The following is a 17,327-nucleotide window of genomic DNA, read 5'->3' as shown; positions in this document are numbered from 1 at the left end:
TCCGAAGGTCCGTATCTCGTTACAAAGGTCTCTCCACGATTCACGTTCACGTCTCTCGATGAGAGACTGGGACTCTCTAAGGTGAAAAATGTAGGTCTGTATCTCAAGGGGCAGCCAATCCCACCGGCTCTAGGATCAAACGAATCGTATGCACTGAATAAATCATTCAGGTTTGAGAGAAATACATCGCGGATCACGACCGGTCTCGGTCTGGCAATCCAATCGCTCATTTTCATTTGTCTTTCAAATTCCATTTTCTCCTCGAAGGCGAGTTGTGACTCAGCGAGTGAGATGATGTAAACTTGGATTTCTGGTGGCAACCAATCCCAGTAACTCTATGAAAAGAAGGTGATGAACAAGGCGTGACAAAGATGTCGTCCGAATTTGTAACCGCAAAACACAACGAAACAAAATCTCAAGTCCAAACGAAGGTAAATCTCTATGGGAGGAGTTACTAGTCTCAGTTCCATTCGTCCAAGATGGGCACGAGCGCACTTAGCATACACAACGAGTGACAGATCTGGCAGTACAACTTCTCTTTGATCACCCCCTTGTTCATATGATTACCGAGTGCCTGGGTGTAGCAATCGTAGTGAACGTAGTAACGACAACACTTGGTCCTAGCGCAGGTTTCGGTTCTAAGTATGGCTTGCTCGCATAGGGTACACGTTATATTATCCATTTTTCAGATACTCAGTGCTTCCTCTTCTTCATGTTGGTCCATCTGTCGGTTCATCTCCTCGTCAGTGATCTCAGCCATGATACAAGTTTCAGAAAAAACTCAGAGTGCCGTGAACGGTTCGACTCGCTTGTTTTATACGCTCGGTGAAACGGGGTCCAGTCTCCGACCATGTGGGGGGCGTGGTAGGGGGATACTCCCTATCCCCTGAGTCTACCTGTACACGTGACTTCGGCTTTTTTCGTTTGATTGGTGTATGATTGACATAAAGCGAGGTGAACGCATTCGGCGTTTTTCAGTTTGGTCATGTCGACTGAACCTAGACGCAGCCGCCGCTTTCGACGTCTGTCACCCGAAGAAGAAGAACCGAGACGATTACGTCGTCGTCGTGCGCGATCACCCGACGATGAACCACCGAGACGTAGTCGTCGCCTTCGGGGTCAGATACCCGAAGAAACGCCGCTTCGACAAGTTTGTTTTATTTGTCGGAGAGATATCCACATTGATTCTCTGGCGATATGTCAACGTACTCCTTGCCGCGGTGTGTTCATGCATCGACGTTGCTACCAGGAGATGGAGAGACAGGTTCGAACCTGCGGCAACTGCCGACGCGTGATCAACGAGGATCAGCCTGAGATCGTGTTGGAAACCGAAGAGGAACTCGAGGATGATGATGATGATGATGATATTGACCCGTTCGTGTTACCGTCAGGTGCGAATGGCTTAGTTAGATTTGAGCGAGAGTTGGCTCGATACCGTAGTGAGGATAGACCTACGCGCAGTCATCACGAGGGATCGTATCTGTGGCATGAATTGCCGTATGACTTGGACCCGGACATTTGGAGTCGTTATTATGTCATGCTCAGTAATTTCGTGACTCTGTTTCCGAATCGAATCATGTACATTCATGGTTGTGTGCGTCTCCCCGTAGAACCGACCCGAGAGATCAGGTCTATTTTGTACCGTCTGTTCATATACAATACTCCTTATGCGACGTATAAATTGATTCGAATTCAAAGGTTCAGACTCTTCTTTAGGCGCGTAGAGGGACTGAGGAATATTGTTATTCGTTATGTACATCTATTACCCTTTCCGGGCGGTCCATCGCTTTACCACGAGGACGGACTGTGGACCTGACGATGTTTTTTTTATTTTTATTCGCAGTGTATGAACAACGTAGAAGAATTCAGGAGGACATTTGGCATTTCAGAGACACGGGAAGACCCTTTCAGACGCACAATTCCTTGACGCGTTCGTGGAATCACTTGCGTTATCCCATTCCGGTCACGGTGTGGTTCCGTTACTATCGCGAGTTGGAGGACTTTGTGCGAACCTCAGAGGGACGAAGTCCCCTGTACATTCACGACACGGTGTTCATGTCCTTCCATATCATTTCGTACGATCATATACGCATGGAGGTGTATCGAATGTTTTATTTCAACACCCCTTATAGACTGTACAATTTCATCCCCAGACTTAGTTTTAGGTTGTTATTCGTGTCTTCGTCAACGTTCGGGGACCAAATAAGGATCAAACGACTGATGGTGAGATCGAGTGTTTCGGATACTCTGTACCACGATGGCATGGCGTGTGAGTCTTGAATAAAAAACAAGACACTTTTTTGAAACAACAAAAGTGTAATTTTTTAATGATTACAAAAACAAAAATAAAAAACTTGTTTTACAATTTTCCAAGGTTTCTTGTCTTGCATGATTTTCTTCTCAGACAGAGTCATAGCTCAGTCCTTTTCTCCAGGGTTCGAAATCTTCCCACCCTTCTTGTAACTTTTCTGCGACTGTCTTCTTGGCCTTCTTGTACGTCTTTGTCTTGCCTTTGGGACTGTAACCACCGTCGTCGTCTATGTATTTTTCGGAGACACCGATGTCTCTCAAGAAACTCTTTTGCGATTCGGACAAGGCTTTCTTTTTCGAACTATTCCCCTTTTTACCTAACGTGGATGGTTTGGGCGGAATGGGTGGCTTCTTGCTTGTGGATGGTTTGGTAGTTTTAAACTCCTTTTTGAGACCTGACGTGGAAGGTGTGGCGGGTTGTTGTTTGATGATAACGGGGGCTCGTGCTGCGGGTTGTTTGTTGAGTCCCTTGATGATCTGTTTCAACAGACTTTCGACGGGTGCGTCGGCCATGCCTTTGGGTTCTGCCGTCCCTTGGTACGTGGGGGTGCCGCGTGTACCCGGCCGTATACGTTTCACCAGTTTAATTTCTTCGTTTGCTATGTGTTTGGTCATCTTGACGGCCATGCTGTCGGGGATACGACTGTCATTCAAGATGACATGTTCTTCGGCGGCCAAACGTCCCGCTTTGTTCAACAAGGCACTCTGGGTGATCTGACCCTTGTAATAATCTTGCAAACGATTGAATTCTTGAACGGGCACCATCATGACTTCGTTCATACCTGCTGACTCAGGGTCGTATCAGGAAACTCGGACAATTCTCTCAAGGCCGTCTCGTAACAGTTTTGCCAGTACCGTTTGGCTTCTTCTTTCTTTTCCAACTGTAGTTGAAGACTTTGAACGGTTTGCTTGCCTTTACCGCACTCCTTGCACAATTCTATGCACCCACCGGGCGGCGTGGTATCTCGTTTCGTTTGACAGGTTTGGCAAAAGTCACCGAATTTTAAAGCCATGTACACTTGATACAAGGCGTGGTACCTCTTTTTCCAGTACTCGGACGAGTCTTTCCATTGGGCTTGGCGTCGATTGGCATCTTGTAACAACTGCACGAGTTTAGGAATGGTATTGGACTCTTCTTGGTTTTTATCTCTCGGCGGGAAATTGGGTACGACGTCGATACCCTCCAGCGGGTAACCGTCTTCGTCGCGTCCTTTCACCGTACACAACATGCTCGAAAACAACCGTGTAATCCGCTCCAGAACCCTGCTCCGTTTTGACTCAGGAGGTGTTCTCTTCGACGCTTGAGGGAGTTTCTACGTTTACCCACTTCTCGCAAAACCTTTTTATGTCTTTTCAGTTTCCCATAAGTCAACGCGTTGATGGGGATCCTCTTTTTCAGCAAATTGAAGACCATCTCGCTGATGGCGTTGATCTGATCTCTGTCGGCGTGATGCAACATCTGTTGACGTTTTTTTCGATTGGCTTCTTTCAGGACGCTCGTCAAGAAACGACGTTGTCGTCGCAACCGCTTCATCGTTCACGTCTAACGTCCGGTTGGCTCGTCACGCTCTTTTATTCACAAGCTTTCGAGAACATTCAAAACTGTCTTGGCTACGGTGCCTACCAGTTTACCAACACCTTTTCCCTTTTGGATCCTTCCTCTTCTCCTTCCACGTATTCCAATACGCGAGGGCACTCGCCGTCTCCTTCGCCTCCTCAACATGTCGGTTCTGATGACGACTGGCACACACTTCAACCTTGAATGACGCCTGAAGGTGATCACGTGTCCTTTTTATAGAGGAACGTGAACGAATCGTTTTTCGTAGTCTCGAACGTATCGGTCGTAGGTGGGAGGTGTGAAATCCGTCACCACGTCGTCTAACGTTTGCATCTTGGTGAAAAACCCATCCAATTCCTCCACTCCAACCAGAGCGTAGTTCCTAAGTTCAGTCAGCGTCTTTTCGTAAGTCGTGTAAGCGAATTTGACCATGTCCATCTTGAACGAATACTTCTTGAAATCGTTCCATCCTTTCAGTAAGGTGGCGAAAGCCGTCAATCCTACCACCGTGTACCCATCTTTCCACACGGATCCCAAAATGATGCTCGCGGCCACGACCAGTAACGCTAGTCCGTTGAGAATGGCGTTACACAATTTGTAGTAACCAAACATCTGCCTTCGACACCACCAATACTTGTGGTAGAAAGCATACAATCCGTCCAAACGTTTCAGCGAGTCCAATTCCACCATGGTGGTAAAAGGTTCATCCAATAGACAGACCGACGTGCTCATGACAACGCCTCAACCAGTCCCAAATGTATTCTAACTTTCTTTCGGTACGTTCGATCCTTTTAGCTTGTTGCTCGTATTCCCAGATCTCGTCCTTGAAAGCGACTTCTACGGACTGGTTCAGGATCTCCTGGACTTGTCTGTAACTATCGCACTCGTCCGCGATACGTTTCATGTCTTCGTGATCCATGCTGGTATCATCCCAGTAAGAGCGAGAGCATCGACATAGATGCAAGAAGTAGGAGAACCACTTGACTTCACTCCTCAACATGTTGTTGTTCTCAGTTACGCACACTGGTCGAATTGCGAGTCACAGTAGGACGTTGTCCGTTTTTATAGGTAGTCGTGATCGTATTATTGGTCGTGATACCAGCAATGCGACGACCCGCGGCCGTTTGTTGTTGTTGTCTCAAAATCTCTTCCAATTGTTGCTGCATCTGGACTTGGTTGAGAACACGGGTTCCTCGCCTTCTTCGAGCTCGAGAAAGACTCGATCTCACCGACGAAGGAGGTGTGGAGTCACTACTACTTCCGCCTCCGCTTCCACCGCCACCTCCGCCTCCACCTCCGCCTCCACCTCCACCTCCACCTCCGCCTCTGCGTCGTCTTCTTCCACTAGCATAGCGCTACTTCTTCTGCAGCTCCGGGCATCACTGGGGGACGTCGGCGTGTTTTGACGAGGGACGCGTCTCGGTCGTTTCCCTCCTCGAGTAGCTCGTGCCAAAGGTGTGGCGTCTGTCACTGTGGGTGAACGTCCTACCATTCGACGCAACGAATTTGGCGTACCCACTCCAGTCGTGACGTTGGTGCGTGATGCCCCCGAGCCAGCGCTACCGACACCCGCCGTGACATTGGCACGTGGCGTGCCCGTGCCAGCGGTGCCTACCCCGACCGAGGCCCCTCGCAGGGGTGGTGTCGCCAGTGAAGACTGCGGTGAAGGGGTGTTCAGGCTTAGACCCACACCCGCTGCAGGCGGAACCGGAGACCCCGTTGGAACCGGCGAACCCCACGGCGAATAATCGTCCAGAGCTTCAAAATTGAATTCGTCATTACCAGAACTCATTTCTCTCTCTCCCCCTCTCTCTTTCTATCTTCTTCTTGGCGAGTACTTGTTGTGTATGAACCAAACTCTCGAAACCTTCACCATAATATGTATTTATGATGGATCGTACTTGACGATAACTATCGCATTCTGTGACCTGTCTCATCGGCTCGTAGTCCGTTTCATTGGGATTCATGACGTAGTTGAGCCTATTTTTACACAGGTGAATGAACAGCGGAAACCACTCGACTTCGCTCCTCAACATGACGTTGCATCAAACTGATGGCATCGTACGAATCCCTCGTCTTTTAACACGCGGCTGAACACGCGTTGATCGTCCTGACTGGCCGGATGAAGATCCAATAACATGTAACCGTAAGGTCGATCCGTGACCTTTCGAAACGTATCCAACACGTCCTGCCATCGCGTGAGAAACGATTGCAGTAATAGATTTCGTATCCCTAACTGATCCCGCGGGTTCTTGAAGGCCGCGATGTAATGAGTGTTTCTGGAAATGGTCTTGGCGAATTTTCCGTTAGGAAATAGATCCTGACACAAGTAAATCACCGTGATGTTCCGATGATGCGAGTGTTTAGTGAAGAGATCCAACACGCGCTTGTCGTTGCCACCCTCGTCCATCAGATCGTCCAGCACCAAAACGCCCCCTCGAGGAAACCATCGGGGTAACTGTTCGCTGTCGGGGATACCTTCGTGAAACTTGACCCCTCCCTTCTTGAGATTTTGGAAACCATCTTGCCACGATCCGTAGCAGTAATGAATACTCTTCGGTGGTTCTTGGAACAAGTCGCCGTTCTCCAAGAGCAGTTTGGTGGTGAACACCGTCTTGCCACAGCCAGACGGACCCGCTATCAACAAACTCGACGGGGTCTGAAATTGAAACGCTTGGCGTCGTTCCATGATCTTGAAATGGTAAATGGTATCGAGACGCTCGGTTTTTATCCAAACAACTTGGCCAATGGTGTCTTGACGGCTTGGATGCGTTTCAATAGACTCAAGAGGGTGGTTCTACGATTGAAACAGATGGGTGGTTTGGCTCGACTCTTGGCGGGCGCTCTCTTGGAGGGCGCTCTCTTGGAGGGCGCTCTCTTTCGAGGTTTCTTCGCGAATTTACTCAAATTTCCGAACTTGTCCTCGTACCAATGCCTCTTTTTCATTCTTCTTTTCCTATCTTCTTTCTTGGAAAGCGTCGGCATGGCTGTCGCTCTCTTGCGTTTCCTGCGCGTTGTCACCGGGGACGGTAACTCACCGGTGTTGAGGACACTGTGTTTCGCGTTGTACTCGTCTTGAAGTCTCTGCGGACTGTTCATCAAGGCTCTGTAGAGCTCTTGAAGTTCGGCGTTCATTGCAAGTGAATGACCAAGTGAGTTTTTACTGCACCTTTTATGCACTCGCAAAGTGATGTCGGAAGGACTCATTGCCGTAGCGAAGAACGTGCCAGTAAGGGTAACACCTATAATCTCTGCAAGCGTCTGTTTGAAGTCTGGCTCTCGTACGCAAGTGGAAAAGGTCGTATCGAAGTAAATGATCTTTTTCCTGATCAAGTATGAATCGGACTCGACGATAACTGTCGCAATCCAAAATGAGTTTCAGGACCTTTCGAGGAGGATTATCCGAGGACAAGTCGAGATACCTGTCTCGACACAGTTCTAGGAATCGAGGGAACCATCTAACCTCACCACGCAACATCTTTTCTCAAAATGAACACTTTTTTATTCCAACAGCTTACTTTAACAAATGTCGCACTCCTCTAGAGGAACCGCACGTGTCCTGGTGACACCGGGTTTTACAAATCTTGCGCCAGTCCAACTCGTCCACGATCAAACGTTTTAACATCTGTCCTACTTTACGATCGTTCTCTACAAACTCGTTTTTCTTAAAACGACTCAAGAACGCGTTCATGTCACGACCTTCGGCTCGGTCGATCAGGAACATCAGGGCGTAGTCGCCGCAACTCTGACTGAGGAGTGACTGTAGACTCTTGCCGTTGAAAATATGGTACTTGAAATGACGGTCCAACCATTCTTGGAGCGGCTCGGCGGTTCCGTATACGTCCAACGGGAGTCCGTAACTGTCCAGGATCTCACACTTGTCCTTGTCGGCCCACAAAGCGATCCGATGCATACCCGGTTTATCGTGAGGGTCCGTGTTCACGATGCAAGCGGTCGGTCCTTCTTGAGGTAGTGTCTTGGGAAGCCGATCGCAAGGTACCGTTCCGTAAAAAATACAGCAGAGTGACGGATTCGTTCGGGCCAAATGATCCAATTGTAAATTATTCAAGGCTACTTTCTCCATTTCTTTCTCATTGGTACACGTCGTACGTGACGACTCGGTTCTCGTTGATCTCCAGCAAGTTCTCGAATTCGCCGTACAACAAGATGGTCAGGTTTTCTCCTGGGTTGCCTCCAAAATCGATCACCAGACGCAGCTCACCTTCCTGCCTGGGGTTCAACACTGGACTGTCCAAACATCCGTTGGCTGCATTGTCAAATACAAACATGTTGCATCTCTTGCCGTGCCCCCAGTCCTCTTTTCTGACCATGTTTCCTTTTCCCCTGCACAAAGCTCCTGAGCCCTGGAGGAATCTGTAGTAGCCTCTCTGATCTTTACTGTCCCCATCGTGTTGGAGTTCCAAGGTCTCGTAGGGGTACTCTTCACCTCTCACCAATTGTTTGATGGAAGCGAGATTGAATTTTCCAAAATTGAACGGACTCTCAGTGACGGATCCATTGAAGGCAGCTTGTTTCATCAACACCACCACTAACCGATTAGGAAGCTTATTGTGGAAAGGATTGCTGCACTCAAAATGACGATTGTCATTGGGATGAGAGTAGGTTCGAATTTCACCTCTCACCGTGGGGTAGGTGGCCATTCTTCCACCTTTCATGCTGGACATGATTTCTCGGTACACCGAGGGAGTCACTCTCACTTGGGACAGGAACAATCTCACTTTCACGTCGGCTTCAGTCAGTCTGAGAGTACTGGCACCATGCCATCGGATGGTCCACGCAGCTGGGGCATTGAAAAACATGTCGATCTGGATCTGCACGCCCGGTACCAGTAACTTGCTGAGATGAAACACTTCCAGGTAAGGTTTGAACCTCAAAGTCACTGATTTTCCATCTAGAAACTGGGCTCGTCCCAGGACTAGGTTCTTTAGGTCTTGTGGTAAAGCAGTAAAATCAGCGTGAGGAGTACCAAAATCCAGCTTATTGGCTGTCAATTCATCAGCATCTCCTTCGTCGGGTACACCGCGACAGTTGTACCAACCATTGGGTGTCAGGATCGTTTCACCGTCGTCTCGGTCGTGGTTCAACAGAGCCTCAATGTAGGCTTTGTAGTGGTAAGTATCGGTCTGAGGGCTGATGAGAGTGCCATTCAATCTCACATTGATCTGTTTGAAGAGGGTGTTGGCCAGATTGTTGACGAGTCCCAGGACATCCGCTGTCAGCAGATCCGTATTGCCAGTTTTCTTAACGGTCAATTCCACTTCAAAGAAACTCTCGTTCAAGTCGATAAAGTCTTCTTGAGGATCGACTTGGAACGTCACAGGGTTGATCCCCGTATTAAACGGGTTGATTCTCACCACACGTCGAGACGACATGCTTAGATCCGTGGGAGGGGTCTGGAACATGTCCAGGCGGGGGTTACGAACCCCCGCCGACCTGGCATGAGCCACCAGGTCCGTCATCGTCGTCTACGTCGTCTTTTTCGTCGTACACATCTCAGTGCGGACTGTACCCAACGATAGTTTGGACGTTTTGAGCGTGTCTGGAATATCGAACCGCCTTTATACGTACGTATTCCTCCAGGGAGACGTCTCACGCGCCTCAAGTAGATGGGAATCATGATCCAAACAGGTCTTTTCTTTTTCTTTTACTACCCAACACACGTTGTATCTCTTGCGACGCTTTACGTTTCCCGGTTCGTATGGCACCTCGCTTTAACCCGGCGAGTGCACCTTTCCAATTGGGCTTTCCTCCTTTGCCACCCGAATTTAAACCTTTCAGACCCTCGATGGCCGTCTCTTTCAGAACGTCCTTGAGAATGCCGGGACCTCGTTTCTTGATGCCTCTCCAAACCTGACCGAATATGCCTGAACCCGTTTGGTATCCGTCGGGATGAAACCGTATCAAAGTTCCCCCGATCATGATTTCTTAAAGTGTAACGTCACGATCGTATGGCCAATCCCAAATTTCACCAGTTCTCCAGTTGTCTCGGCCACTTGCACCTCTATAATGTCAAGCACCTCCTTGCGCACGGGAATATATTGAATGTGAGTGGGTTCGAAGTACTGAACACCAGCACCTCTTCGAATCCAGTTGACCTCTCTCAGTAAATCCGTGACTTGATTTCCTACCACACTTCCACCTCCCACGTCGGAGTAGACGAACAAGGAACGCGAACTGCTTCCAATCACACTTTCAAAAGCTTTGTTCAGGTTCAGAAAACGCCAATTGCAAAAGATGCTGAGTCTCAAAAAATCAGCATTTTTGAGTGGGTTTTTTACGACATTGAAAAAAAACACGATTTCCATCAGAATCAAATAGGTCTCCATTGCTTTGAATGTCTGGAATGACATCATCGAAAAATTCGATTCGCAAGTTTGGGCCAATCACGTAACTATTTCCCTTCTCCAGGATCCATCCCATTTTCAAAGCCAGATCAACGTTAAATCGTAATGCAGGTGTATCCGTTCTGGAACGTAAGATGTCTTTGTTATCCGTGACCAGGTCTTCACCTTCCCACTTGAGCGCGACGTAGGTTCTTTTACCATCACTCGTGACATATCTTGAGTTTGATCTCGGTCCAGAGTATTTGAAGATGCGTTCCTTTTCGAAGTAGCTGAGAATGGATTTCATGAATTCAACTCCGTTCACGTTGCTGAAAACCTCTCTGACATTTTCGGTGCTGAATAAAGCTTCTCCAAACGAATGCCCATTTGAAGTTCGAGGTTCAACGCGTCTCCATGCGGTATAGGCCAAGGTGACTTTATCTTCAGAATCGGTAAAGGAAGGAAGCGTCACATGAGCATCTGACATAGCGATGCTACACATCCCCACTTTCCACCCATTTCCCTCCAGGCGTATGGGATTGGGTAGCCTGATCTTGAAACTGTTGGACTTGTTCTCCGGAAACTCGTTGTTGTTGCTGTGACTGGGTAAGCTGACGTAAAAATCACTCATCTTGTTTTGAAATGCAACGTGATCGTGGTCACACCCGAAGCAAAGTTCACCAGTTGTCCGTCGTTCTCAGACACTTGCGTCTCGACAATGTCCAGGACGGCCGTGCGCACCGGTAGATATAGGATGTGTCTCGGTTGAAAGTCGACTACACCCGGATCGTAACGAACTTGTTTCAACAGATCCGTGACCTGATTTCCCGTCACCATACTTTGTCCCACATTCGAATACACGAACAAAGAACGACGATCGTGACCAAACGCTTCTTCGTAACTACGATCCAGGTCCGTGAAAACCCAATTGATGTAACAACTCAAATGTAATGCGTCTGGGTCGATCTTGTAAAATATCTCGTTCCCTGAAGGTATGGGTTTGATCAAGTCTAATGCCGTGGGCACGACTTCCTGGGGAAATTCTTTTCTTAAGTTGGGTCCCAAGACGTAACCCTGTTGTCCGTTATCCAACGTTCCAATCTTGACCCGTTTCATCTTCTTGGCCAATTCGATCCCAATGGACATTTTGGGGTAGACGCGTTTACCGTTGATGTCGAGGGTGGTGCACGTTCTCGAGTTGTCGAGGACGCATTCTCCATTCTCGGCCCGATGCATGACCGTGTACAGCAATTCGGTGGGATCGTCGGGTTTGCTCTTTTTCTTGTACATCGTCGCGTCGACCGGCGCTCGTAAACTCATCCTCCACATGTATCGATCTCGTATCATGTTCAGTAACTCGGTACCGGTCCTCGGCGTGAATTCCAAATCGACTTCTCTTGTCACTCCAGCGACATGAGAGTATATTTCGAGGTCTGGATCCGCCATCGCGAGCCACCAGATTTCAAACAGAATAGAATCTTTCAAGTCCATCTTACGAACAGCAGACGGAAAAGAGAGGTCGCTGATACCCACTTTCCATCCCGATTCTCTCAACTGTAACGGGTTCGGCAAACGATTCTTGAAACTGTTGGCCTTGTTGTCCGGGAACTCCCTCGCACTGGCGTTGCTCATCAACTGCACGTAAAAGTCATCGGGAGACTCATTCATCCTTAAAGTGTAATGTCACCGAGGTCACGCCCGATTCAAAGTCCACCAGTTTCCCGTCGTTCTCGGCCAATTGCATCTCCACTATATCCAAAACATTGCTGCGCACAGGTTTATATTGAATCTGAGACGGTTCGTACGTCGTCTTGGTAGGGTCGTGGGGTACTTCTCTCAATAGGTCCGTCACTCGATTCCCAGTGATCGTGTTACGACCTACATTCGAATACAAGTACATGGGACTGCGAGGAGGAGGGAGCTCCGGATGGATGATGACTCCACGATAGACCTTGGCGTATTCCTCGTCCAGGTAACTGAAGCGCCAGTTGCAATAGGGACTGAGCTGTAACACCCCGTTGCTGCCCAAATCCCAAAAGTTATGAATGCGAGTGGCGTCATGGTTGGCCCAGTCTTTCTTGAAATCAGATGGGACGGTGTCGTTTTGGAACATTTTGATCATATTCATAGTCAAGTGAACGGAGTAATACGATTCCTCGTTAATCAAACCCAAAGTCTTGACCAGTTTAGGACCAAAAAACACTCTGGGACGTTGTCTGTCTCCGGACTCGCCGAGGAACGTGTCGGTGTTGTCCAGAGTCAAATCATTCCCCTCCCATCGAAACACGGGGTAGTATTTTTTTCCGTCCGGCGCTCGTAGACTTTCACCTGCGCGATCCATATAATGATACATTCTTTCGTGAAACGATTGATGAGGTATTGCATGAGAGATCTACCACTCGTCACTTTGTGTCGGTCACGGTTCAGTTCCTTGCCGGTGACGTGAAATGGTACGCGGTATCGCCCCGGAGGCCACGAACCATCGGATTGCCTGAGAAACGTTTCAATGGTCCACTCAATACTAAGCAACGTATCGTCATCGTCAAAGTCGTGCGATTGATGGACTGGTACTTGATGCGGTCGTGACGGGGGAATCGGGTAAGAAACGCTCACCAATCCCACTTTCCATTCCTTGTCGGCGTCAAACGTGAGCGGGTAAGGCAGACGATTCTTGAAACTGTTGACCTTGTTGTCCGGGAACTCGCTCGTACTGGCATTGCTCAGCAACTGCACGTCTTTCACTTTTTTTTTCTTTTTCACGAGCACGTCTTTTTTATCCAACCAACTGTCGTACTTGACTGGCCAACCTTTCCAACGCACCAAGACTTTATCCCCTTTTCGTTTGACGATCTTGTCGATACGGAACAGATCGTCGTCTTCCACGGTCACCTTTTGCAAATCTTGCGCGTAAAACGTGCCTTCGACCGACGTCCCATCCCATTCTTCCACTTTATACGTGGGGACCTTACCCGAACGCACCCTACGTATCACAAACACCTCTTCGGTCCAACCGGGTAAATACCCTTCCTTGAACTGTCTGAACTTCTTGTTCAGTCTCACACGATCCCCGACTTTGAGTTGAGGTTTCTTGAATTTTCCCTTTTTCTTTCCGTAAAGAGTCTCCCACACGTCCTCGCTATTGGTCAAAGTCACTTGATCGGGAGCCATCTTGATACTGCGATGATACGATCGATTGTACCCTTTGACCAGATCTTGTAACACGGGTACAAACTTCAACGTATTCTGCACGGTGAAGTACCGGTACAAACGTTCTTTCAAGGTCCGATTGAACCGTTCCACCACACTGGCTTTCGTATCCCCATGGGTCGAAAAATGATGAATGCCTTTCTGCTTCATCAAATCCTGAAACGTCTTGTTGTAGAATTCCTTCCCGTCGTCCGTCTGAAGATTGATGGGTTTTCTACCTCCTTTCAAGATCTTAGCCATGGCCTCCGTCACCGCTTTACCCCTGTTGCTCTTCAAGGGTTGGACCCAGGCGTGCTTGGAAAACACGTCCACAACCGTCAAGAGATAACGATACCCTCGATTGTACTTGGCGATATTGATCACCTCGATCAAGTCGGCCGTCCACTGCTCGTCGATTCCGAACACCACGACCGGTACCGTGGGAAACCGACGACGTCTGGGTTTGTGCAACGAGTACCCCAAATCCCGTCGCAAGACCTCGCGAGCACGTCGTACCGAGATCTTATTGGCCTTGGCGAATCGCGTCAGACCGCCCAGACTACCGGGTCTGGAGGGATCCCGATACCGTCCCAGTAACGTCCCGGTCGAAAGCTTCTTCTTCTTTTGACTTTTCTTCTTCATAATCGCCAAAGTTTGTAAACGCACTGTCTCCACAACTCAAAACGTTGTTCACGTACATCGAGTTACTTCTTAAATGAATCGGGCTGTTGTTTCAACCACAAGATATAAGCGACAAAACGCATCACGTTGGGTTCGACGTCGGTATAGTCAAACACCTCCAAGGGCGAATCACTGAAAGTGTCGGGGACGAGTTCACCTTCACCGTATCGCGCATAGACTCTAGTGCACTTGGAACACAAGGTGATCCAACTCCATCGATCGGTCATGGTCGCACACACTCTCGATATCAACCAACTCAATGCTTGAGACATGGTAAAAAATGATTCAACCCAATTTTATTTCAACTTTCTTATAGGTACAGAAACGTCGTGCCTGATTGGTTCTTACGAAAAAACAAATCTGATTGGCTATCAAAAGAAGGCGAAAGACTACTGATTAGTACACACTTCGTCGTCCTCGGATGTGAATCCGGACGTGTTGTCAGGCAGTTCCATGTTCTTACAATCTTGGCGATACTCCTCATCATAGTCTTCCTCGAAGGAATCCATGGCATAATATCTAAAATTTTTCCAAAAACAATCCCCTTTACCGGGTCTCCAGTTCAGGGCCTCCTCTTCATCCCCCTTCACATAAAATGCCTGACGCATACTCTCTTTACAGACACCACAAAGTTCATCCTCATCAGCGTCAATGGCACGAAAGAAAAACCGATCCTTCCATAGATCACGTTGACGCATGATCTTACCGATCAACTCTTCCAACTTCAGACAAGTTTCCTTGTGATCGCCCTTGTTGAAAGTCAGTAACGACTTCACATTGGGACTCTCGTCTGCCTCCAACACCCGTCGTGCCACGTCTCGAGCGAACCGCAAGGGTTCAAACAGATCACGGATGGCCTCACGCATCATGTACGTGATGTTATTCGTGACAATCAAACAGGTACGCTCTGCATCCAGGGCAGGATCCCGACTACGAATAAAACTGAAATAGTTATAGCCCTTTCTGTACAGCACACGACACCACTCACCACAGAACAGATACACCACTTCATTCCTCTTCATCAACTCCAAAATCATACCACCCCAGTCAGGACGGCGTCTCATCAAGAGATCAAAGGACCAGGAACCTTCGGGTAATTTCCCTAACGGTTCAAAGAGATTGTCAAAAATGTACACGTTCACGTTCGACATGGTATCGAGAGATCCCAAAGGGTTTACCTTCTCATCCACAATCTCCTTCACTAGCTCCTGAATCTGGTTAGAGTTGCTGTAGTAAGTCATCTTGGCCACTCTCCGACTAACTCGTTAAACTTCTTTCCTTCTCGATCCGCTCTCTTCGTGATCTCCAAACCCGACAAATGAGGATAGATCGTTCGGTCGCCCCAGTCAATCAAGTGCCTCTGAAGCCTATAGTACAAAGGGGAGACAAGATGTAACTCCAAGTCAAATATCTTAACATGTAACGGTCTTTCGCCTTCTTCGAGTCTCTCCAAAAACTTAGAAGCTCGATTCAACTCTTGTCTCAGATCTTCAATAATCTCTTCCACGTCTCTCTCATCCAAAACCCTATGAGACATCACCGCACCACGAGCAAGTCAAGAATGATTCTCAACCCGAGAAGCGTGCTCCTTTTATACCCGCGCCGTACCTCCACTTTCACTCAGTACACGTACTTTCACTGATCACGCGCCATTTTTTCACACAACCAATCAGAATGAAGACTAGTGCATGATCCCATCACCTGACACCTCTCCGATTGGTCGTAAAAAACCGTCTATAAAGTCGAACCACGCATTCCATCACGAGTCATTCGCAGGCGTCATGGATTCACTCGTCGAACCCGAAGAGGTCCCAAAAATCGATAAGAAAAGAAAATCATCCAAAAAGAAAGAGGCTCGTAAGAAACTGAAACTGGACATCCCCAAGAGAGAAGAAGAAGGTAAACTACTACAATCCACCTTAGATAGATGGCTATTCAAAAAACCTCGTTCTAGACTACGTTTCAAAGAACGCGTACTCCTCAAAGAGATCACACCGGACTCTGTCAGTTGGACCACCGTACCTCTCAAAGGCTTCTCGGAACCCTGGAGCGCCTTTTCAGTCAAACGACTAAGACTGACCCCCAAAAACGTGCGAAAAACCAGACACATCCTAGAAACAATGCTACGAGAAAATACCTTGTTGGGATACTAACTCATCTCTTTCCTTAAAATCATAGACTCAAAGCTACCTGCCATTCAAGTCGGATGCATGTCACTGATAGGACTCGACAAGTTCAAGAAAGATAACGTCATAGTAGGAGAAGTGCCACCCGAAGTGGACGACAAAGGAGAATTCACCGAAGTACAAGTGTTGCAGGAATTCGACCCCGATCAGTTCCTGGACCAACTGAAAACACAAGATCACACCTGCCCGCGCTGTTGGGTACAAATGAAATTCGGGAGTGTGGAAACCCCCGATGGTAGTACCTGGGAGTATTACCGATGCTCCTCTTCCAGATTCTTCACCAAGTGTTATGTGACATGTGGTGCTAGTGAAGTGAGCACCTACCTGCAACGCGTCACCGAACAGATCCACCCCTGCTACAAGACCATCGACCCAGCCCGTTTCCGATGCCTATGCAACAAGTCCCTGGTCTTAGCCACCTCCCACTCCGCTGCCAACCCAGACAGACTCTATCTCAAGTGCCCCGAGCGCACCTGCAAGTTCTTTCAATGGATCAACGAACCCCCACGAGGGGTCGCCGAAGCTAAACTGATCAACGGACAAAGTCCAGAAGATAGATGGACAGAAACCAAACTAAAAAAGGCAAGGTAGCGCAGTGGAAGCGTGTTGGGCTCATAACCCAGAGGTCCGAGGATCGAAACCTCGTCCCGCCCATTTTTTTTATGAAAAAAAAAAACACACACACACAGTTTTTAAAAAAACACTCTGATTTTTAATTCACATTTTTTTCTAGTTTTGCAGTTTGTCTTCTGCATCGATCATCGATCGCATTGTGTTCTGATCACATTTATTGAAAACTTCGTAATAAAAGTTTATAACGTTCATGTATCGCCTTGCCGTGTTCTTCTGTATGCGAGTCCAGTGAGTCTGGAACGGTTCGAAATTGTAGCACAACATCATTCGGTGAAATGTCACTCTGTCCATAGGCGGCTTCACCTTCAGGTTCCAAACAATGTTCCTTCGAACTGCAATGATGGCATTGTGTAAAGTTCTGTCGAACACCCACTCTGCGCGTCTATAGCGGCACTGGCTACAGGTCCAATTTTCACGCTGCTCTTCCAT

The 17,327-nt window shown here is 48.1% G+C and overlaps 2 protein-coding genes and 1 pseudogene across 2 annotated transcripts; all 3 read right to left on the bottom strand.

The window, feature by feature from the left end:
* Positions 1-4,101: 4,101 nt before the first annotated feature.
* On the bottom strand, positions 4,102-4,778 carry LOC145501296 (uncharacterized). Its single transcript, XM_081480783.1, has one exon. The coding sequence runs from the start codon at positions 4,598-4,600 to the stop codon at positions 4,103-4,105; it is 498 nt and encodes a 165-aa protein (XP_081336909.1). The 5' UTR covers positions 4,601-4,778; the 3' UTR covers position 4,102.
* A 1,109-nt stretch (positions 4,779-5,887) lies between these two features.
* On the bottom strand, positions 5,888-6,557 carry LOC145501295 (uncharacterized). Its single transcript, XM_081480782.1, has one exon. The coding sequence runs from the start codon at positions 6,555-6,557 to the stop codon at positions 5,898-5,900; it is 660 nt and encodes a 219-aa protein (XP_081336908.1). The 3' UTR covers positions 5,888-5,897.
* Positions 6,558-11,776: 5,219 nt separating this feature from the next.
* LOC145501294 (uncharacterized) lies at positions 11,777-14,075 on the bottom strand (annotated as a pseudogene).
* Positions 14,076-17,327: the final 3,252 nt, after the last annotated feature.

This window comes from Orbicella franksi, chromosome 10, assembly GCF_964199315.1.
Source record: "Orbicella franksi chromosome 10, jaOrbFran1.1, whole genome shotgun sequence".
In the NCBI taxonomy this organism is placed as follows: Eukaryota; Metazoa; Cnidaria; class Anthozoa; order Scleractinia; family Merulinidae; genus Orbicella; species Orbicella franksi.
Note: the sequence above shows the minus strand (reverse complement) of the source record. Positions and strands in the feature narration are given on the sequence as shown.

Excerpts from the sequence above, each read along its gene's own strand:
- LOC145501295 (XM_081480782.1), bottom strand. The coding sequence starts at position 6,557 with ATGGAACGACGCCAAGCGTTTCAATTTCAGACCCCGTCGAGTTTGTTG.
- LOC145501296 (XM_081480783.1), bottom strand. The coding sequence starts at position 4,600 with ATGAGCACGTCGGTCTGTCTATTGGATGAACCTTTTACCACCATGGTG.